This window comes from Manacus vitellinus, unplaced genomic scaffold (genome assembly GCF_001715985.3).
Source record: "Manacus vitellinus isolate BGI_N305 unplaced genomic scaffold, ASM171598v3 scaffold_51_pilon, whole genome shotgun sequence".
In the NCBI taxonomy this organism is placed as follows: Eukaryota; Metazoa; Chordata; class Aves; order Passeriformes; family Pipridae; genus Manacus; species Manacus vitellinus.
In genome coordinates, this window is record NW_021940620.1 from 1,416,521 (window position 1) to 1,439,492 (window position 22,972).

Genomic DNA, 22,972 nt, shown 5'->3' on the forward strand with positions numbered 1-22,972 from the left:
AGCTGGAATAGGTAGCAGAATGAGTTCCCTTCTAAAAACCAAGAATAGGGCTTAAATTTTTACAGATCCATGAGAACTGTGACAGCACAGAGTTCAGCAAAATCTGGGGTGTTTTTCTAGTCTTTAATAAATTTTTTTTCCAGCCATCTCCACCTGGGGAGTATTGACTAGTCTTTTACATTATCTTTAAACATAAACTGAGCTGATAAAGAAAAATTACTTGATTTGCTGTTACATCTCTGGTTAAAAAAGAAAAAAAAGGAAAAAATAAGGAAAAAAGAAAGGATCGTAATAAAGAAGGATTCATGCTTCTGTTCTTTTATTCTTGCTTTTCCTCAGTTATCCAGGAGAACTTTTTATCTCCATCTTTTCCATTTGGTTTCCTGGCAGGGGATCTCTGAAGATTCCCACACTAGTGAAAATAATATTTTATGTACTAAAGTTGAAAAAGGATAACGTGTTCTGCCAAATAACTAGTACAAACTTCTGACCTTTGGAACGATAATAGACATGGTATTTGGAAATGCTACTTTTACTACGGAAGTTCAAAATGAAGGGAAAAAAAAAAGAAAGGAAAGAAAATGAGCTTTGCTAGACTTTATGGGACTGAAACCAACTCATTTTTGAGAGCATCTTATGTTCTCTCTGTCGTGGTTGCAGGGTAATGACTGTGTGATGTTAAGGGTAGTTGCTTTTAAGATCCAGGCTGTCCATCCCGCTGTTGTATCTGCAATGGTACCAGGCACAGCCCCAGCACAGTCTACAGCAGAGGAAATGTCATATTTCCTCAGCTTTTTCTTTGAAGAAAACACTAGAAATATTATAAAACAACTTGGAATGGACAATAAAGTCCTTGAGCACAACAAAGACGATTGTGCCATAAAGGGCAAGTGGTAAAGAGAATGGGAAGGGGTGGCTGGAGAAAGGGGAGAAACAAAAACACTCTTGTTTGTTAGGAAGGAAAGAGGAAAAAAAAAAAAGGACAAACACAAGTTGTGTGCCTGCATAGCTTTGATCTCCTAAATTTACAGAATTGGACTTGGGGTAGGAAGGAAATCTTCCGAGGCGTGTTTGACACACGGCGGCTTCCTGGTGTCCCCGAGGGGCCGTCGGTCCTGGGAACGTGGGGCTTGGGAGAACTCTGTAAATCCCCACAGGGCTCCCGAGCTGTGCCAGCAGCTTTTTTATATTTAATATAAAGAGCTCCCAATTCGCAGGCCGGTCCTTCCACCCTCATGCCCGAGGCCTCGGTGGGCAGCACGGGGATGGGCTCACTCCCCAAGCCAAAGGCGTGGAGCAGCTCAGGAATCACGGAGGCCAATGTCCTGCGAACAGCAGTGCGAGGAAAAGGTGGGAAGGCAGGCAAAGCACAGGGGCAGCGGTGCCATGACAGCGAAGCGAGCCCTGCCCATGGACACTGACTGGGGCAGCGCATCCCGACTGACGTGCACTACACGCAATTAATGCAGAAAATGCTTTATTGCGAGTGTAGGTGAATGCAGAAAATGCTTTATTTGGGGCGCAAGGCGGCACAAAAGCCGTTTTCAGCAGAATCTCCAGGCCCCGCCAACCCTCACACCAGCGCGGGGGCGGGGCCGCCTCAGCGCGCACGCGCCGGGCCCCTCCCGAGCCTCGCGACCTTCGCTCGCGCCGTCCGCCGGCCCCGCCCCTGCCGCCCAGGGGGGAGTCTCGCGCCGGCCCCCCCGCCCTCGCGCCCCGCCTCGCCCCTCTTCGCTATTCTCGGTTAAAGCGCCCGCGCTCGCCGCTTTTCCGGGTCTGGGGGATGCGCGCCGGCTGAGCGGGGCGGGGGGTCCGGGCGGCACCGGCGGCTCCCCGGCAGCTCGAACGGAGGCGCGCGCTCGGTCCCGCCCGCGGGGGCTCCTCTCCGCGGGACCCTCCGCCGCCCCGCGCCGCGGAAGCTCCCCGCCGGCCGCGCGCTTTGGTGCGGGCGCGGGAAGGGCGGAGCCGCGGGGGCCGCGCGCGGGGAGTCCCGGCGGGCCGGTAAGTTGGCGCAGGGCGCGATGGGGAGCGGCGCCGGCCCGGGACCGCGCCGGGAAGCCGCCGCCGCCCGCCCCGAGCGCCGCCAGCGCCGCTGAGGCCCGGCCGAGCCCCGAGCGCCAGCCCGGCGGCGGGCACCGCGCCGGCCCTGCCCGGCTCCGCCGAGCCGCCCGCTCCGCCCCCAGCGCGGGGCGAGTGTCGCGGCCGGAGCGCCCCGGCGGGAGCCCAGCGGCGGAGGATGAGCGCCCCGGTGAGCCCAGGTCAAAACAGGCGCTTTAAGGAAGAAGCCCGCGGAGCGCACTCCGAGGTGAGGCGGCCCAGCCGGCTCTCTCTGTTTATTTTGTCACTTTCCCCGTGTCGCAGCCGCGTTCCCCCGGCGCGGGCTCCGCGGTGCCCGGTGTGTTCGCACTCTGCCCCCGGGCTGGCACCGGAGCGCGGTGTTTGTTCATTGCTCTGCCGAGCCCGAGCTCCGGGGAGCGGCGCGGTTCGGAACGCCCCGGGTACGGGCACGGGGCGCTCTCTGGGCTGTGCCAGGCCAGCTGGGGGAGAAGAGGAAGAACGAGAAGCAGGTCGCCGGAAAGTGAAATGATGCATATTTCAGTGATGCAAAACTTCTGGGAAAAAGTTTAGGGAGCTGAAAGGCTTTGCTTACCTGCACGGTGATGCAGATTTAAACAAAACCAAACTAATTATGCTGCGCAGACTTCATAAAGATGTTTCTGCAGTGAGTGGGAGTGTAGAAATGTGCGAGGCTGGTAAGCTACAATAAAATGCACTTTCCAATTAACTGCCTTCCCTGTCCCTTCCCCACAAGCTAGTCTGTAATCAGCCATGTATTTTTGGGAATGGTAATGCCGTGGAGCATTAACTTAATAATGAAATACGTTTGATAGCATTTGCATTTACTGAAGGGCTGATTGGAGTTTGTTTGCTTACTTACCCTTTGCCTTCCTTTAGTTGTTTCCCTTGCTGTGATTTTTTTTTTTTTAAGTACTCAAGAATTAGTGGTATGAAGTGATACACTCTTGAGTTTGTCCCTTGGAGACTGGGAAACATCTGTTCTCCCTTGATACTTCATGGAGAGCAGAATGTCCTGCCTGGCCTTCCTTATAAGTTAAATATGAAAGGGCGACTCAGGGAGAGCTGCTCTGGAGTACGTCCTACAGGACAGAGTCCCCCATTCCCTCTCAAGTCAGCCTCGTGAGTGAAATACAGATGTTCAGTCCCAATGTTTACTCGCCTTGGGATATCCCACACATTCCTCCCTGTGTCTCTGAATTAATGATGAGGCAGACTCTCTGTTCGTTCTTTCCCCCTTATTTTTAGAACTCCCCTCTTGCTTCAGACCTTTCTTTCTCTCTTCAGCTGGAGTCTTCAGTTAGCAAAATTCCTTTGCCAGTGTGGTTTGCAGTGTTGGGCAACTGGGTTCATCACAGAAGTGTCATTCATGAGCTGGCATTCCCTGCTGGCTCGTCATGGCTTGGACTTTGGGGAACAGGTAATCTGGCCTGGCCCAAAACCTCTCCCCACTCACTGTACCAACATCTGTTGCTGTGTAGAGCTTGTTTGTTCTTTATTTTTAGGCATCCCCAATTTTCCACCCAGCAGCTGTCATGGAATTCTTTAGGGTTGTCCACTTATTTTGGTGAGAAATGGCTAAAACTGCTTTAAAATAATTATTTTGCTTAGCCTTGATGTTAAACTGACAGGTATCACCATGTCCAGCTGCTTGGGGTTTCGTGTGGATCCGTGTAGGTTCCCATTGAGACTGACATCAGGGTTGTGTGCAGGTTTGAATTTGCCAAGGTATCTTAATTGTAGAAAAAAAAAAATCTAATCTTTGCTTGTCTAACTAATAGCGCTTCCAAAATGATTAAAAAAAAAAAAATCTTAATTCCCTTGTTAATCTGGCCCTTTTTTGGCAGGCTTTTAGAGACACCGCACAGCGAGACTACTCGTGATTAAAGTTAAACATGTACTTAAAACTTGGCAGGATTGGGTCCTCTGTTCTTGCTGCCTGTTGCTGAGTGGATAATTACAGTCAAATCACTTCTGTTTTCTCGGGGTACTTTTGTTTGTATATGTTTAAAGGAGAAGCTCTTCCCTGTTCGGATAACAGGGTGTCCCTGGGGGTCCCCGGTCTGGGTCTGTGCTACCTGCTCAGGTACAAAGCACAACATCGAACCCCCTGTCGCAGTCATGCTGGCACATTCCTCAAACATCTGCAGTGTTATTCATTCATTTATTTATTTAAAATCATGCTCAGCATCCTGACTTGTCCTCTCTCTCCTGTGTAGGCTGCAGGACTCGGGGCAGGGGAGTTGAAACCTTAGCACAGCCATCGGGTCAGACCCAAATTTCGGGCGTCCCTGCACAGGATGTACAATCTGGTGACTCCTGTCCTGAAGTATCCACTTGTACACAGGCACAAAGTGTGGCTTCATTTCTCCCCTCCTACTCTCGGGGGAAGGTATCATCAGCTCCTCCCACATGGAATCAGCTGCTCGTGCCCTTTGGCTGCGTTTTTGTGCAGGAACCCCCAAATTCCCCAAGCCGTGAGCGGCATTTTGTGATAAGCCAAAGCTGCTTGTCCACATGACTTTCAATCACTTTCAGCCCCCTTCTGCCCCCCTCTCTGCTTCTGATCCTGCAGTTTATACGAGCAGTTTACCTGGGTATTTATCACAAATTACAGGGTTGGGGCTGTGCTGATTAGTAGCATGGTCTGGTGCTTCATTCCTGTCATCTGTACAGAGTCTGGAAAAATACAGATAAACACTCCACATGCCAAAATTTGCTTACAAGTAGTAGAATTATCCATATGATTTTGATTTAAGTCTCTTTCTTGGCAAAATGTTTTAATTTCTAAGAACTACGAAACTAAGCAGGGAAGCACTCAAATATTTTTGTAATTTACTTATTTTGAAAATTACCTCAATGGCTTGCTCAAGTAAAGGTTTTTTCTGTTGATGCCGCGAATATTTTTGTTTGGAAAAAATCTCTGTTAGGGCAAGTTTTCAGTGTTGTGGTAACATTCCAATGTTTGCTAATTGTTAAAGTGTATAAGTTATGCATATTAGGCATGTACACACTTGATTTTTTTTTTTTTGGTTGCTCAGATACTTCTTGTGTTATAATCTTTAATTTATTGGGGGGGGTATTTTGATGAACTTGTAGAGATTGTAGGAAACCTTTAATGATGTGTACATTTTTATGTAATTGTTGTGTTACTCTGTTTAGAAACTTTCTTTAGAACTACCCGAGGTTTTGATGCCTTTCCTCTGCCTTTCCTCTCCTCTAGTGCATCATTGTAGGGGGCATATTGTAAATATGTGGTGCAAGTGACTTTTCTATTGGAAAGGCTTCCAGAGTGTTTCCTGGGGGACTGATGTCCATGTATGTGGCAGATGCTGCTGTAGGATTTGAGTGAGTCCCACTTAGTCAAACGTCTGACTTGTTGGTTCCATGATGGACTGTGACCCTGGGCTGACTCTGGATATAAATCTGTCTTTCAGGTACAGCCTGAAAGTGCAGAATTTGTGAGGCTTCTCTCAGATGTTAGTTTGGATAACAGATTATCCTAACAAATCATCCTTTCTGTCTTGTCAGAGAGAGGAAATCTTGGCAGTAATTGGATACTTAATCACTTTAAAAAAAGTCATACCTATATTTAAACTGTAGGATTTCATACACTCGTTGAATATTTTAATACCTGCATTTGTCTTCCAGGGTTATGCAGATGTGTGCGTGGTGGTAAATCTGTGAGTGTTCATACATGCAGATCCTCCAGTTCTTGCAGGCTGGGAATATGGGCTTTACTGTGCAGTGTTTTGGCTGTTTCTTGTGTCACAGGTGGGGATGTTAAATTAGTAACTTGGGAATATTAGAAGAAATAGAAGAAAATAGAAATAGAACAGAAAATATAATAGAAGAAAATCTTTTGTTCAAAGCAGTAGGAGGGAAGGATGAATGCTCATGCTACCATGTGTGCATTCTCATTAAAGGTTTAATTTTTTCGAGGCCCACAATTCCTTATCAGATCTGTACAAAGGCTCTGATGTTGGTCTTTTGGGGAGTGGTTTAACGCCTGCCTCAGATAAGGGCTCAGTGGCTGATAGGGCCAAACAGCAAATGACTGTGCTCCTTTTTCTTTCCCTTCCCTTCTCCTCCCCTCCCCTCCCATGGGCATGCTCTCTTCCATTTTTAATGGATCCTTTCCCCAATTTAGTCTCTTTTAGTTCTTCATGACTTTGTTCTAGACAGTGTTTACTTTCGTGGTTCAGAAAGCTTTGCCTTTATTTGACTTCAAAGAGTTGGAGTTTATTTTTATGCTCTGAGCTCTTGTATTTTCCTAACTTTGTCTTGTTGCATTAATTCTTGATTAATGATAATTCGACTTTATTTGGCAATACTAACTACCCTCCTTCTCTTCCTGTTCCCTTTTTATTAATACAGTGGAAAGAGGAAAAACCTAATTTGCAGAATTGTGTCATAACGGAGTCTGCTGTTTGGAGTGTGTATGTGATGCTTCTTGATGGCTTAGATACAGAGAAATGGATCTGCATGGATGTAAATCATGCACAAATAGTACATTGATGGGCATTATAAAATGGCTGTAATAAATAAAATAAATTATTGCTGACAGCATAACAAAGGCAGTCTTGTACTGTAGCACAGCTGAGCCAAACAGAAGAGAACATCTGCTTCTTGTTTCCAGAAATAACTGGTATTTTGAAGTGGGTTTTTTCATCCTTTTAATAATTTTCTGAAAACTCACTAGGTGAAATGGGATTAGCTGTTGCTAAAATCCATTGTTTCTACAGTTTGCTGTGAGCTTTTAGGAGTGTTGATGTAACAAGGGTGTTGGTTTTGGATAGTCACTGAACACACTGGAATCGTAGAATCACTACAGAAGTGGAGATGCCTGCAGTTACCAGAAAGCCAAAAAGAAATTTGTGTTAAATGAAATTGCAGATGCTGGTTTGTGTTTAATACAAATACCTTACTCCTAACATGTGGGCCTCCAAAACAGGGACAGAGTAGTGATGGAAACCTGACTCCTGCCATAGTTTTCTCCTACCTAACCCCTGTCTTACAATTCCATTCCCATTTTTTGGGCAGGGATCTGTTCTTTACAGGTGACACTTTGTAAGACTTTGTCCTGCCAGTAACAGTTCTGGAGCTCCAAGTGAAGATGAGCAGCAGCCACCTGGTGTAAAATCCTTGAGACTGTTCTGTGTCTCTGCTTTGGGGCCTTTGCCAGAGAACCTCCCTAAACCTCTGTCAAAGCTGCACTGACCAGTGCTACATAACTCTGATCCCTTACCTGGCAGAGCCTGGGGTTGGTCCTGGCATGTGACTGTGCTTGGAAGAGACCTTCGAAGTGGAAATACTGGTTAACACTGGTGATAACCTAAGTGATACAAACAGTACTGACATGCCTGCAATTTACTGCTGATAAATTCCTTCCTGGGTCCTTGTGTGCCCTTCTGTACTCATAGGTCAACAGTTATTATTTGCAGTTAGGAAAACACAGAACCTTATAATATAATTATGAATAATTTATAAGCAGTTCTTTGAAGGCGACAGTTTTATTTTTGTTCAGTAAGATTGAAAAATGAAATGCACAAAAATCAATTGTTTCATTGGCAAAAATGTTGAGTAACTGCAGCTTTAGAGTGCATGCACTCCTCCATTGACACCAGGTTCCATGAGCATCTAGAAAAGACCTAGAATTGTGAGATTTTCTTAAATCTCAGTCTCTTTAAATAACATGTGTTGTAAAGCTTTTTTTATAGCCATCTAGTAAAATCAAAGTTCAAAACAGAGGTACTTGAGGAGTGGCACATTGAATATTGTATTGGTGGCTGACAGCTCTTAAGATTGAGTCTTATTCACAAGCAGAATATAGTTCTTTTGTTAATGAAGCAGGTCCTGAAATTCTTATTACTTTTAATGAAACAGTAATAAACCTTCTCTCTTCCTTCTGTGCTTCCCTGCCACATAGCTTTCAGCTGAAGGTAAAACAAAGCCACATTTTTTTTTCCCAGCTGCTCATTAAATTAATGTATTTAAGCTCATGATAAATACAGTGTTGACAATCCTGGAGGATTGTCCGACAAGTCTCGGAGCTTTGGGAAAACTGCGTCTCTCAAGCTGCCAGCTTGATGAGTTAGGAAGTTTTCAGTGCTTTGGATTTTCCTCTATTTTGTCTTTTGCTTTGGGTGGGTAGTTGTGTCTTATTATTCTATTTCTTAATACAGTGTAGTATCATGAGTCTTCATCTCAATTAGATGTGTGGTTTTCCTGTAATAAAAAAAGCCAAGCGTGCAAACTCTTGTATTACCTCAGCAAATGCTGCTTGATAATCCAAGTTCATAAACTTTGTGTTTGCACCTTGTTTTTGGAGGTGATGGAGGATGATGTTCTTGGGCAGACACGTGTCAGTCTTTCATTGCCAGAGCTCAGACAGGCACCAATTGGTTCATGTTGGCAGCAGTCAGTCACTCTTCCTAAACATCCCTGGGAACCCAGTGCAGGTAAAATGTGACTGTCCTCCTCCCTGAGATCAGGCAGGGTCAAATCTCTCTCCTGCATAATTGAAATTAACCTCCATTTGCGTAATTAATCTGTGGCTGATCATAGGATTGGCTTTGAATTCACAAAACCTTACTTAAAATCGGGGCTGTTTGGTTATCCCGTGTTTTCGCTGCCGTGTGGACACAGCTCCACGCTCATGACGTGCAGTCGAATTCTGGGCCAGAAGTACTCAACAACCTGGCACATGTCAGTATACAAATAACTCAGATTATCACTGCTTAGAACCTTAAGAACAACACACTTTCTGAAGCTGAAATCAGCCCTAAATTAGTTGGATGTAAAAAAATAAAATCCATCTGTTGTTTCAAATGAACCAAAATACAATATTGGAGTGTTCGTCAGTTTTTAACAAATGTTAATATATGTAAATATTCAGCTCTAAGGGCTTCAGTGTCTGTCTTAGGAAGGGGTTTTTGTTTGGTTTTGAACATCTTTTTGCGTTTGTTTTTGTTGTGCTTTCAGCAGCAAGCTTGAAGGTGTTGCTCATATTAGTCTTTGGATTATTTATATCTCAGAGATACAAATAACATTATGTCGAGCCTTGGACAAGGTACCATGTTCGCAGAGAAGGGCTCTGGTTTGGCTGTTCTGCAGCTGTTGTCTGGCTGGAATACCTGCAAGGAAACTTTGCTGGTGGTTCTCAGAAATAAGTGTTTTTTCCAGCTTTCTTAACAGTTAGAGCCTGTTGACTTCAGTCAAATATAGATTCATGGTTCAAACGAAATAAATCAGGTTTCAGGGCACTGTTTTAGCTTCGAGTACATTTCCTGGCTTTTTTTTTTTGAAGTGACATTGACAAATAGATTTTTCTTAAATTTAGAGTCTGTCTAAGAAAGTTTCCTTGTTCAAAAAATGTAATATTAAAAAAAGTGGAGAAAGTAGCATGAATTTTTGGGATGGGTGAGTTTTTTTGGGTTTTAGAGTCTGTGTCCTTATTAACCATACTGTGGGTAAGAATGTTGAAGACTGTCCTGGAAGGGAAAATCTGGGCAAGAATGAAAGGAGTAAAACTAACTCTGATGGAAACAGAGAAACAGTGTGATGTTTGTTGCTCTGAAGAAGGTGTATGAATTCTCCTGATTAATTATTTTTGCAAGAACATTATGAACCAAAGCTGTTTAAAAAGGAAAAAAAAAAGAGTGTCTGGCACTAATGTCATTATGGTGTAAAGTCATGGGCATTACTCCTGGAAATGTCCAGGTGGTTGCCTTGGCGTGGTGGTGTTAAAACTGGTTGGGGTGTGAAATATCTCCTTTAAATATGGGTCTGTGAAGGGTCCTCGGGACTGCATTGCTGCTGCTTTCTGTGATGTGGACAGACCTGGGTTTTTGTGACAGACCTTTTTGTTTTCAGTGGCCTCTTGGACCTGCTCCTCCAAACCACATGGATGTATTAAAGAGAAGATGAAATTACAGTGCACTAATAACCACGGGGACAATGGCTCCTGTGTACTGGCATTGTTTGCACAGAGTTCAGGGTTTGTGTGGAGTGAGTCACTGAGTTACACATGAGAAGGTGAAAAGCTGTTCCACCATCCTGGTTTGTCTCCTGCATGTCATTTCCAATTCTGATTCATTAAAGTGGAGCAGTGAGTAGGAATGTTGTTCTGTTAGGGGGTGCAAGTGAGTGGATACCTTCAGACACTGGCTCAGCCTTCTGAAACGTGTGGCACACCTGTCTCCCAGTTCTAGTCCAGCTTACCTGAGGAGAAGAGTGCAGTTGGGTCTAACTGAGACAGAGCTACAAGTCTGAGCCTTGGGGAGCTTGAGAAATCATATTAGAGTCACAAAATATCCTGAGTTGAAAGGGACCCACATTGAGTCCAACTCCTGGCCCTGCATGGGACCACCCCAGGAATTAATGGAACTGATGAGCACAGCTGTGTGCTGCCTGGTCTGGTGGCTCCCAGCATTTCTTCTGTCTAAATCTCGGTGGAATTGTTGTATCTGAACATCCTAATTAAGTGTAATGAATGTGCAGTATCTCTCTCGTGTGTAGTTACACAAAAAAAGTCAGAGGCTGTTGCCTCATCTAACTTGCCTCTGCTGGTTGGGGTCCACTGAAGGAAGTAGGGCCACAACAAAAGTAACAGAACATTTTGGCTTTGTAATGATTTGTGTGTCAGTGTTGCTTGCTTTCTGTGACTGGTTTGTGCCTGTACACGTGTGGGTGTCTACTGCACACCTTTTGTGTACGGCTTTTAGGTGTCTTTTCTCAAAGATATGCTAACAATAAGGATTTTAAAGGAAATTATATGCTAAGGCACTCTTACATGTATGAATCTTATGTGGGAGGAAAGAAGAAGGTGGTGGTTCTGCTGCAGAGCTCACTAGATCAGAGGGTGCTTGCAGGAATTGTGCTCCTGTATCTGAGGGAGGAACTTTCCATGGTCAGTCATGTCAGGGAGCAGTGTCTTCCCTCTGGAAGAGCTGTCCTCAGCCTAAAAGGAATGCTCTTGAGTAATTTCATACCATCACAGATTCATTAGGTAGGAAAAGACCTCTAAGATTATCAAGTTTAACTGTCAACCCAGCACCACCACCATGTTCCCCATTAAACCATGTCCTCAGGTGCCATATCCGCACTTTTTTTGAACACTTCAAGGAAGGAATGGTGACTCCTCCACTGCCCTGAGCAGTCTGTTCCAATGCTTGACAACCCCTTCCATGAAAAAAATTTTCCTAATGTCCAACCTTAACTTCCCCTGGAGCAGCTTGAGGTCGTTTTCTGTCATCCTGTCACTTGTTATCCGTGAGAAGAATTTCGTGTCATGCTTTAATGTGTCCAGAGTTTGGTATGTGTAGGAACAGCTTTGTCTGAAACCCCTGTTACCAGGTGTGGTTTGATCTCCTTTTATTGCTTTTTCGTTTTCCCTTTTAAGCTTCTCCTGCTGTTACAATCCCAATCCAGAGGGATACTCAGGCTCAGATTTCAGTAGCATTGTGCCTCTTGCTTCAGTGCTAGTTGTTGGTTAAAGGAATGTGAGAATCTGGTGTGACTGTGGGTAAGAATATTTAACCAAACATCTCCAGAATACATCGAGTGTTCTGAATCTTCCCGTGAAATTATTCTTGGAACACAAGGTCTTCTCCAAGTCTCTCACCCTCCCCTCCCCTTCATCTTGTTCAGGAGGTGTCTGATGCTGATGTGTATCTGCCTTGAGATGCTCGGTGTGCAGCCCTGTCTCTGTACCTCAAGCTTTCAGAGGTCTCTCAGGATGTCCTAGGAGGGCTTGCACATCCTTCCTATTCTTTTTGTTTATATTTTGTTCCAAGAAGCTCTTCAGAAGATTCACTCAGTGCTTCTGGGGGTTTCTGGCTTGACCATACAGTTATCAACGAGGCTTTTGTGTCTGAGAGGTGACTGTAAAGCAAACTCCCTGTTTCCACTGGGTGGTTCAAAGCATACTAGAAGCTTACACAGATAGTATTTACAGATATTTTTCAAGCTGTTGGCCACAGTAATTGTCACTAAAAACCAGAGATCACAGCAGCTCGTTTCATGATAATCTTCACACTAAATGCAGGATTTAGGGCTCAACAGATGTGACTGTGCAGACTAGGTCATACATTGGTATTGATCAGATGTTTTGAGGCTTAGTTCTCCCAGCTATGATGATAGGTAAATTTAGCTTATAGGAGGTTGAAAAACGATTCCAGTTCCTGACCTTTGCTGTCACAGAACACTCAGTGCTGTGGAGATCTGCAGGTCCAGTGAGCAGGGGGTGCCTGCAGTGCCTCCTGTCACACCCCAGCCTGCTGGGGGGAGCTGGTGACCAGCTCATCTCCTACCTGTAACTTCCCAAGATCAAGCTTAGTTTGGTTCTTTTCAGAAGGTAATAAGACTTGTGCTGCATACAAACCTTGCAGGAGGAGCAGATGGACTTAGAGCATATCACTGTTCCCAGTGATCTTCCAAGGGGTGTGTGAAATGTTGTTGCTCCAAGATTACTTTTCCTCTCCTTGCTTCTACTGTTCCTGAAAAACTGTTTTTTTCATTTTAATGACAGCTGTGACAGCCCTGAGAGTAAAACCAGAAATTATGGTGAAATCCTGGCCTGGAATTCTCTATTGGAACTTACTTCCTTTAGTACATACTTTTCCCCATGCAGTGGGGTCATGCACTTAGTTTCATCTGTGGAGTGATAATTTAACTAAGAGTTTTTCACTGGTGAATTAAAATTTAAATATTTAATGTAATATTTTTCTACAAAGCTATTTCTTATTGTAGTATCTGAATTGAAACATTTCATTTCATGGACTGGTTAAGCAGTAACCAGGTGCTTAATTTGAGCTAAAAGGTGAGCCCAGTGCCTTGTTACTGATCTTGCAATAGGAACTCCTTGGGGATATTAGAATAGTGAAGAAGGGCCAGAAAAGGGTGTGGAAGGAGGTGGGAGAGAACTGCAAGTACACTTGGCATTCAGAAAAGTTGCCAAATGGAAAAAAAATACATTTCTTTTCTGCTTTTGTTCTCTAAAACTGCAAAGGGTGGAGGGCAGGCAGTCAAGATGTGTAGGTGTTAAATTCCTCACAGAAACAGTATTAAAGCTGCAAAACACTGTAGTGAATTTAAAAAAAAAGTAATAAAAAAAATTAATAATTTACAAAAGAAAATCTCTTCAGGTGGTATACCCAACCTGTTTTTATATAAGCTTCAGAGAGGAATTCTTCTGTAATGTTTAGTGTGACAAAACCATTTCCTGTGTCACTTTGTGTAAGGACAGCTGGGCATCTGCCTACAGTGAAAATAAATAGTAAGAGAGTAATAGTCTTAACGAACTCGTGTGTGTGTCTGTGTAAGAGGAAACTGCGGTGGCAGTGCCCAGGTTTTGCCCACTTGTTGCCAGTGTCAGTTCTGAGGGGTGGAAGGAAGGCAGGCAAACATCTGTCAGCAGTGGTTTGCTGTCCCTGCACGCTGCTGTTGGAAGCTCTCATCCCACGCTGTGCTGTTTGCTCCATGGCAGAGCCCTGCCTGAGAACCCTCGGACACAGCCGGCTCCTGCTCCCACCACGGGAGTGGAAAGGGTGGAGACTGGCAGTCTGCAGGTGGAATTGAGGCCCTTGGCACTGGAAGGTGGCTTCTGGTGGCCTTGGCAGTCGCAAAGAGGCTGCAAACTTCTTAGGACCATTCTGGATAAACTTCCAGGTTGCAGCGTTTCTTCCCACTGTGCCAAGCACATGCAAAATTGAGTTTTCATTGAGGAGAGTATTGAGAACAGCTTGATAAAGGCTGTCCAGAGCTCTGGTGCCCTTCCCTGTCAGAGGCCTGACCTTTCCATAAAAGAGTTCTGCTCGTGCTGGTATTGCCAAACCGTTTCTAAAACTAGGAGGTCTTCTTGTTTCAATGGCCTCGGGCTCAAAATATAGAGGGTTTTCCTTTGTTTGATGAAACTGTGATACACCCTTCTTCCTCTTTTGATGATTTCAGTACAGTATTTTGGAAATACCCTGAGTTCAGGGAAGCATGCACAAATTAGCATTCTGCATCTGGTTTCTCGAGGTTCCTTAGCTCTGCTAATTATTGGTTAGCTTCTAGCATGTCAAGAGTGTAGCAAATTCTTGACAAATAGAACAAAAATAACTGCCTTAAGGGATTCTCTCTTTGTAATCTTTTTGTGCCTGATTAAAGCATTGACATTTAAGCAGTCTGTCCTTCAAAGAATGGTTAATAATGAACCTTGAGTGTTGGCCCTCTTGGTCTGGAGGGAGGGAGTTCTTGGAGTGGTGTGTTGTGTTGCAGGCATAGACAATTTGGCCTTTTGGCCAAGTAATGAATTCCTAGAAAGAGAGAGTTCCAGAGCTGTTGTAAGGATTTTCACCTTGGCAATCTGCATGTGAAGGAGCTGGAGAGTGAGGTCTGCCTTTGTAACCTGTATTGTGGATTTAGCATTGAAAGATGATGGAGTTGCTTCTGTTACACATCAATTTTGGGAGCTTTATTACACTCTGTCACAGAGGGTTGTGCTTGCCAGTGGCCACTAGATATTGTGGGTTATCCATGGATGGTATTCTACTTGAATCTGATTTACTTGATGCTACTTGATTTTCAGGGTTCTTTGTAGCATGTCCAGCCTATGGTTGGCTGTATTGGTTTGGCCGAGTAAAATTGTTCTTTCTGATTGTTGCAGAAGGAGTTTCTGTTCCTGTTTCCCATTTGAAGTAGGAAGGAAACTGGGAGTCCTATGTTAGGCTGCTGACCTCCTGTCAGATGCATTTATTACTTCCATTTGTGTTGGGTGGTGAGGCTTCCTTCAGCAAACTCCTCCAGGGATGGAAGTCACAGGGGACGTACAAGATGCTTGGCAGAGTCTTCTGGTTCTTCTGAACTGACCTGTACAGGGGCAAAGGGGCATCATCCAGCTGCTGTGATCATTAGGAAAGACCTCTTCTCTTCGTGTCTGTGCCAGCCTACCATACCAGCCTGACTCCTGAGCCTTTTTTGGCTGGATTGCACAGCTCAGGAGAGGAAACTTTGCTCAGTTCTGTTCCCCCGCTGTACACATGAGCTAAAAGGAGGGATTATGGGGAACAGCAGACCTGCAGTTAACAGGTCTGTAAGTAACAGTAACACAGCTGAGCACAACCACGGTTTTAAGAAAAGCCAAGAATCTCCCTTGCACTGAGTTTAGGTCTCAAATCCAGCAAATCTGGCTGGGTAGAATTTGGAGGTCATGGACTTCAGTGTTTAGAGTGGCATTGCTTTGATTTTTCCCATGCTACAGTTGAACATGTTTTGTACAACCATTTTTTTTTTATGTGAGATATAATTATGTAACTCTTGCAGTTGTGAATGTTTATGTAATAAAGCAAGAATCTTTAGATAACAGGCTTTCCACTCCTCTGACACTGGGACAGAGTGCACCTGGCAAGTCCTGCAGTGGGCCAGCTGCCTGAGTGAGAGGCTGAGACACACTAAATGCACAGCTTTTCCACAGAACACACAGCAGACATCTAGTTTTCAGTGTTATTGTGCAGAATGTCTGAACTGTAATACTGGATCCTTCTGCTCCTCCTGGGGAGGGGGCTGGGGTGTAGAGTGTGTGTTCTCTGTGTCTGTACTCACAGGCGTGACTGTCCAGAGATCATGGTGGTGTAATATTTATTGCAGCATTCTCCTGCTGGGTCCAGACTTTACCTTTCATCACCCTGTGAACTGATGAGTCAAAAGTCTGCATTTTAATTTAAGGCATTGCATTGCTGCTTATAAAGCCAACTTTGATGCTTAGATTAGGTTTAGTATTAACAGGTTGAGGGGTTTTTTTCCCCCATCTTCAGTGAATAATGGTGGTCTTGCTCTCTTAAAACAGAAGTCTTCCTTGATTTGCTTAAAAGTGGATATGTTATACCTCCATAGAGGCTGTGGTGGCTAATGCTGGAAGAGTGAGAGGCTGGAGGGTTCTCTGGTGAGTTGTGTTACAAATTAGTGTTGATCGTGGTTTCCTAGGAATGAGAAAGGTGAGATGGGCTTGTTTTGGGTTTGTATTCAAAGGTAATTGTAGCCTCTAAAGATTTTGGTCACTTGTTTGTTGTTCCTCTGAATGCTGAAGTTGTTAATTTTCTCAATTAGAATTATTCCCTTTGTAACATCACACATCAGTGATCAGTGTAATGAATAGGGAAGTGCACAGGTATCTCTCTCTGCCATTTATTTGGTTTGATTTCAAACTCGAGACCTGTTAACCAAGCTAGATCAGTATGTATGTGTGTATATAACTCCTCAGTTTGGATCTGTAAGCTCTTTTGTGGTTTATGGCACAGATGTGGTTGAGAAACACAAAAGATGATGTTCAGGCAGTGGCAGAGCATGAATTGTCAGAGTTTTGCTGTGGTGATTTGTGTTCAGATGTTGCAGTGAGGTCAGTCTGGCTGATTTCTTTGCTGCCAGCAAAGATGTGAAGAGCTGCTGATGTCACTCTTGTGTTTGGTGAGGGATGGAAGTGTTTGCCATCCCATGGATACAGGTGTACCCAGGCGTGTTACCCTTCCTCAGCACGTGAGGGGTGTTCTAACCCTTGTGGCACTGGTAGAGCTTAATTGTGGGAATCTGAGTTGAGATAACTTGGAGTCCTCTAGGGGATGTTGCCTCCCGTGGATACAGTAACTTTCCTGGATTACTCTATTTCCTGGTGCTTTCCTAATACCAGGATGCAGGAGGAATTACTGGTGAACATGTTGCTGCTGTCCTCTGCAGGAATTCCTTCATAGTTCATAATGACACTGTTATGGGAATAAAATAGCTGGAGCTTGATTTTTTTTCTTTTTTTTTTCCTGCAGTGGTTTTATTGAAAAAGATTGTAGAAGAACTTTACATTTGTGTGATATTTTATTCTCCAATTATAATCTCATCATTCTCTTAATATTTTACTGATGCACTAAAACCATTTTTAGGTACTTGGTAGAGCTGTATTCCTCTCCATTACCTAGATACTGAGTGGGTGACTTAAGTTACAATATTTATAAATATCTCATTTGTTTTACTTTCAGTATTATTTATTTAGCAGGACTTTATTCCAGACAGACATGATCTTCGCTTGCTTGAATTCACAAAGAAATAAGAAATTATACACTGCAAAATCCTAAATGTGCCATTATAAAAATAACAATATTCTTATCTATTTGTATAAAATTCTGACAACCAATATGATGGAAGAAAGCTGCAGTCAAGTGTTATTGTTGTGTCTGTCAGTCCTTCTTTGCTTGAGATACCTGTTGTTGTGTGGGACCTCGACAGTAACATTCACTTGCTGCAGAGGTACATTGGGCAAAGCAGAATGAGAATGTGGAACTCTTGACAACGGAGTGTTTGTGTGTTACACATGAAACAGCAGTTCCTGGTCCAAGAGGCAGGAAAGAGCACAAGAACTAGAGCCTTTCCTACAGTAAGAGCAAAGTCATGTGTGGGTAACAACTGGGATGTTTAACATTTCTCAGTCCCACACAGACACACTCCCAAGTTGTCATTACAGATAAGCAGAAAACTGACCTTTGGATTTCATCTCTCAGCTCCAGGTTTCTGAACCAAATTTCTAATTTAATAAGAATGTACCCTTTTTTTCTGAACGTTACAGTGTTCTGACCTTTCCTATCACAATTCCTTCTTTTCTTGAAAGGAAATTTCAGATGTTGGTACCTTCCTCTGAAAAGAGCAGGGAGTTTCTTTGTGAATCAGGCAAGATGATTTTTTTGGAGTTATGGCCAAAAAGTTCAAGGTGAAATATTGTTATTTGATGGGTGCTTGTCCTCTGGGTGGGAGGTTGGTCATTCTGACAAGTGTTCAGCAGCGTGACTAGCAAAGTGTTGACTGTCCTGGAAGCCTGAAATTGCCTGTTTTGCTTGCTGATTTTGGGCAATTTTTCAAGAGCCTGGGTAAGGAGGCTGCTTTTACAGTCTGTGTTACTGAGAAATGTTTGTTATAAGGTCCTGCTCTTTGATAGAGATTAATTTTGGATGTTGTGAGCTTCTCATCCTGTTAAACTCCAGGAACTCAGGGATTTTGAGTCAGCTTGATTTTGGTGTTTTCTATCATCAGCATATAAGTCTGAAAGATATTTTAAAATTCAGTAATGAGTGTCTGGGAACTTCAGGGTAATATTTTACTTGAAGAGTCTTTTTCATAGCTCTGCTTTTGTTCTGAACCATGATAAGACCAGAATTGTGCTTCAGATATTCAAAACTCCTCAGAAGCTGCCTGCTTTGAAGCAGTGACATCTGATGTTCCTGTCTCTCCAGTTCAGGGCCCTTGGAATTTCACTCTGCAAAATCAGCTTTTCCAAAGGAAGTTTTTTCTCTGGCGAAGTCAGGGTCCCAGAAATGCTGAGTCCGTGTGATGGAACAGCAGTAAAAATACAAAATTTCCCTTCCCTCATTCCTTTAAATGTTTTTCTTTCTACCAAAGTCTTATATCAACATAGTCCAGGGTTCTGGGGTGGAAGGTGTTTATCTGTATTGGGTGTGGGGAGCGACTGGTGAGTAGAGAAACTTTTTGTTTTGTTTTCATGCAGAAAGACTTTGGGTTTTAATATTACTTTTAGAAGAATGCCACTGAATGGAGGTACTTTCAGTCCATCAATAAACTGTCATAGTAGTTCTAGAGTCTCTGTTTTTAAAGATTGAGCTTTTCCAAATTTTATTAAGCATACTTTGATTGTTATAAGTCTGTGTCTGTAGCCCTATGTGCATGTGAGGAGGAAATATTAGAAAATAAGATAAAAATCCAAGTGTGCAAATGTTACTTCTTACTGTCTGCAGAAACAAAAGCCAGATTTTAGTTTCCTGTTTGTGGCTGTACTGTTATTAACTGCTGCTGTCAATTGGAATTACTTCCTGGATGCACAAAAGAGTAAAATGAAGTCCCTTTTTCTCTCTTTTCTCCTGTATAATAACCAGACTGACATTTCCTCATTTGGAAAAACCAGTGTCTGTGATCTGTATGAGTAAATGTAAAGTTTAGAGCTTAGGGAGGAGCCCTGTATCATGGTCATGGTGTGATCCATAGTTGGCTAATGGACATAGGCACCAGGAGGTTGTGGACATATGAAAGACTATAAATCTAAGAATTCAAGTTCTTGGTCATTTGAAGCTGTTCAACCTCTTTATGGAATATGTACTGTTTTTTCTGAATAATGGAATATGGCTCTGAAGTAGCTGAACTGGTTTATTTTATACAAATGTTACTGGGTGCAGTCTCAGGCAGTGATTTAAGATCATGCAAGAGTTTGCTGGTGTGTTCTGTGAAAGGTTCTTTAATTAGGCTTTTTGAATTGGTGGAATTCCCTACATGGGATGGAGTGGCTCCATTCCTTCTGAGTGCTGCTTAAACTATGTTGTTCTCTGTAAGGTACTTTGTTAAAATCTTTTGAGAGCATTTTCATTCATCTGACTGACTAATCCATCCTTTCTCTTCCCTAATAGTGCCTCAGTGCTCATATTTATTTTTTAGTTTTATTTTTTAAATGGCATCCAGCTAAATAGGAGGCTACTTTAAAGGGAACTGTGACTCTAAGTAGAGGAGCCCTGAGCTGATGTTCTTTTGCATCACTTGCATTTTTATTGAAGTCAAATGTTTATGCCACTGTACAGGGAGAGTAAATAAGAAAGAGGACTTGCTGTCTAGTTCATCTCATGAACTTCCTTTTAGTTTAGGGACTGTATATCCTGCTACACATGTTTAGATGTATTTTGCTGCTCCTCCCACAAGTTTTGGGGTGGCTGAGGGGGTGTGTGTATCACTTGGCTTGGGGTGTGTAGGGGGGGTTTCATGAACCAGCATCCCTGTGGTTGGTGAATTTGCTGTGTAGGTATCTGAATATCTGAATGTGTAAAACGTGGGTCAGAGAACTTCAGCGTGTTTTTCTGTATTTTTATTTCTGGTATTACAGTATCAGGAAAGAATTTGGGAGTACTATTTTTACAATTGGCCTTAAACAGAGACTAAAGGAAACAAGGCGCAGATTCCAGCCTTCGATGAAGCAACAGGAAGGGAAGCAATGAAAACCATAAACTGTGCTGAGTAACATTTCCTCTCTTCTGCTACACTCCCCAAGGGTGACAAAGTCTTTATTGAGCCTGACAGAATTCCCAATAAAAGCTGCATTCAATCTGTATGAAGAACCTGCTGAATCACTGAGAAGCGAGTAATGGCAGCGGGCTGGAGGAGAGCCTCCCACTTACAGCTTGCACAACCTGTGCCCCAAGAATCACCTCTGTTTGCTTTGCTGAAATCTAGGCACCTTTAAAGAACAACTTTAATACAGACAAATTCAGACACTGTCCAGGAGCCTGTTAAAATGCAGGAGTTAAAACTCCTGATACCAAGTGAGTTCTTGGTTCTGGTGGAGTTTGTTTCCAGCCCTCTTTCTGCTCAGAGCATGGAAGAGGAAGAAGCAGCTCTCTAACATACAAACAGGGAGGCTGTGGCAGCTTTCAGTGTGGCTTCCTTCCCTGGAAGGTTTCCTACCCCATGGTATTTTGAACGGCAGTGGAATTTGGGAAGCTGTTACCATATGGCTTAACTGTTGTTTCAAAGGCAGAAATGTGTGTCTGCTTCTTTTAAAGTATATTGTCTGTGATGTGGCTGAATCTGTAGCAGATCTTTAGAAGATACTAACATTTTTTGTTTGCTCTGAAGCCTATAAAATATGCATCCTGGCAACTGCTCTACCTCGGGAAGGGTACGGATGCAGAGTCCTTTGTGCTTCTGTAGGAGCAGTTCCTGTGTGTGACCCAGGGAATCCTGGGTGGCTTGGCAGCCCACGTGGGCTGGGCGTGGGGAGCCTCGAGTGAGCCAAGCATCTGCTCTTGCAACAGGAATTTAATGTGTTTGGGGTGGATTGAGAGACAGGTTTTGTGCAGCTCCCTGGGACAGGTTTGCATGTGAGAGCAATCGCTCTGGAACTTGCTGACGCAGCTGGTTTGAACTGTGGCTTTGAAGTGGTGCTGTGGTGCAGGTTTCTGCTCTTTTCTTATTCCCTGAGCAAAACTCTGGACTGAATAATACCTGCCAGTCTGTGCTCTTTGAGCCCCCTGGTTTCAGGCTCAGGGTGGATCCGGGATGGCTCACTGGGACGTGGGATCTGGGAGCATCCCTGAGTCCTGGCCCCTCTGCAGGGAGCAGCTGTCCCACAGTCCTGGCCAGGGCTGGATGCAGCTGTCTGGGGACTGGGCTGCCTCTCCCCACGGCACGAAGGACACAATGTGACAGGCAGTGCTGAAGGAGTCCGTGGGGATTTATGGCTTCCTCAGCGTCCCCGATACCTCAGTGCAATTGCTGAGGTTGCCTCTGTGAGATTTATCAGAATGTGCTACTATGAGGTCATTTCAGAACAATTTATTTTCCTTAGAAATAGACCAGATTTCCTGTTTAGTGTTTTAACATAATAATGTGTTGCTGGAACACCTGGCTGGGGTCTTATCAAGTAAAGCATTAGTTTTTTGGTTTGTGTTTATCGAGGGCAAAGCTGTTTGTGATGCAGTCATTCTGTCTTTTTTCCAGAGCATCACACTGCTTTTTGCCCCCTTTTAACACTGCAGGGGAATTTGTCTTGGACCTTATTGTGGACTTACAGCTTTATGGATGCAACTCATGTGAATTACCGTTGTGCTGACAGGAGCTGTTGTTGGTTGGAAAACTTTGTGGTCAGAACTCCATGTTCACAACCACCATTGTTCCATCAGAGTCCTAATTCTGAGCTTTGTAAAGCTGCCTCTTGGATTAAAGGTGAGGAATTGGGAGAGAAGAGAGTGAAGCATAAGGAAGTGATACAAACTCACAAATTTTGCTCATCACTTGTGCTTCTGCACTATGGTGCTTGTTCAGAAGCATCTTGGTCCTGTCCAGATCTGTCCAGATCTTGGTCATACTTTAAAAAGCTGCTGATAAAGAAACTAAGGATGACCACCACTTCCCCCAGCAGCTTTGAGGCTGGATTATATTCTCGTGATGACTTTTTTGGCTGACTGTGCTTATTTCTTTATTTTAAAAAGTTACATCTTAACAACTAAGAAATTAATATTTCACTATCCTTGTAAAAAATAGTAGCAAATTAAGTGTTTTGGGATAAATGGGGGATGGTGGTAGTTAGCTGGTTTGCTTTTGTGTGATGAGTTGATGCTACTGGGGCTTCTTTTATTTTCCCATCTTGTGGTACTGCTATGAGTTAGCATCTGGGAGGGAAAATGAGAAGTGGTCTGGGTGTTCAGGTGGCTCACTGTGAACTATATTGGGATGAGTATGTTATCATAAAAGAATATATATTTAGATAACATGATGTCGTTACTAAAATCTCTGTGTTTTTACACCACCTTTGGTTTAGCAGCTGGTTAAGCTTTTTGCCAGAAGGATGTGTGTGTTGGGGATGATAAAAGCTGGTGCTGAGGCTGCTGGTGGCCACACTTCCCTCGTGCCACGTTTGGAGATAACGGTGCCGTCCCAGAGCCATCCCTTGGTTTCTGCACTGCTGCTGAAACACAGGCTGGCTTATACAGTGTGTTCTGTCACAGGAGGAGTTTGAAGACTCAGATGTCCTCTGCTTTTTAAATGTGTCTGCTCATGAACTCTGTGCTGTGAGAACTGGAGGCAAAGGCAATCAGCCGTCCCGGGCAGCTCGGTGCAGAATCACTGTGGTCACAGTGTTCTTGTTTCCTCTCTGTAGTTAGAAAATCTCCCTTCGAGCAAGATTAACAACTGCCCCGTCCCCTCTACTCTTTGCACAGTTCCCTACTTTCCCTTGAGTCTCTGTAGCTGCAGTTTTAGCTATTTGGATAGAAAATGCGAATTTCTCCGTAAATAACCGAGTCAAGGTAGTTTTCTGTCAAAGATTGAAGAATCAGTGTGGGCACAGCATTTGCAGGTAGATCTTGTGCTTTACTTTCAG

General features: G+C 43.8%; 1 protein-coding gene across 1 annotated transcript in view; it reads left to right on the forward strand.

The window, feature by feature from the left end:
- The first annotated feature begins 1,235 nt into the window (after positions 1-1,235).
- RAPGEF6 (Rap guanine nucleotide exchange factor 6) overlaps positions 1,236-22,972 on the forward strand; it is a 115,134-nt gene continuing 93,397 nt past the window's right edge. The window contains exons 1-3 of the mRNA XM_029962944.1: positions 1,236-1,350; positions 1,493-2,248; positions 2,362-2,498. Of these exons, the coding sequence (XP_029818804.1) occupies positions 1,236-1,350; positions 1,493-2,248; positions 2,362-2,498 (1,008 nt within the window). The remainder of the gene's footprint in view (positions 1,351-1,492; positions 2,249-2,361; positions 2,499-22,972) is intronic.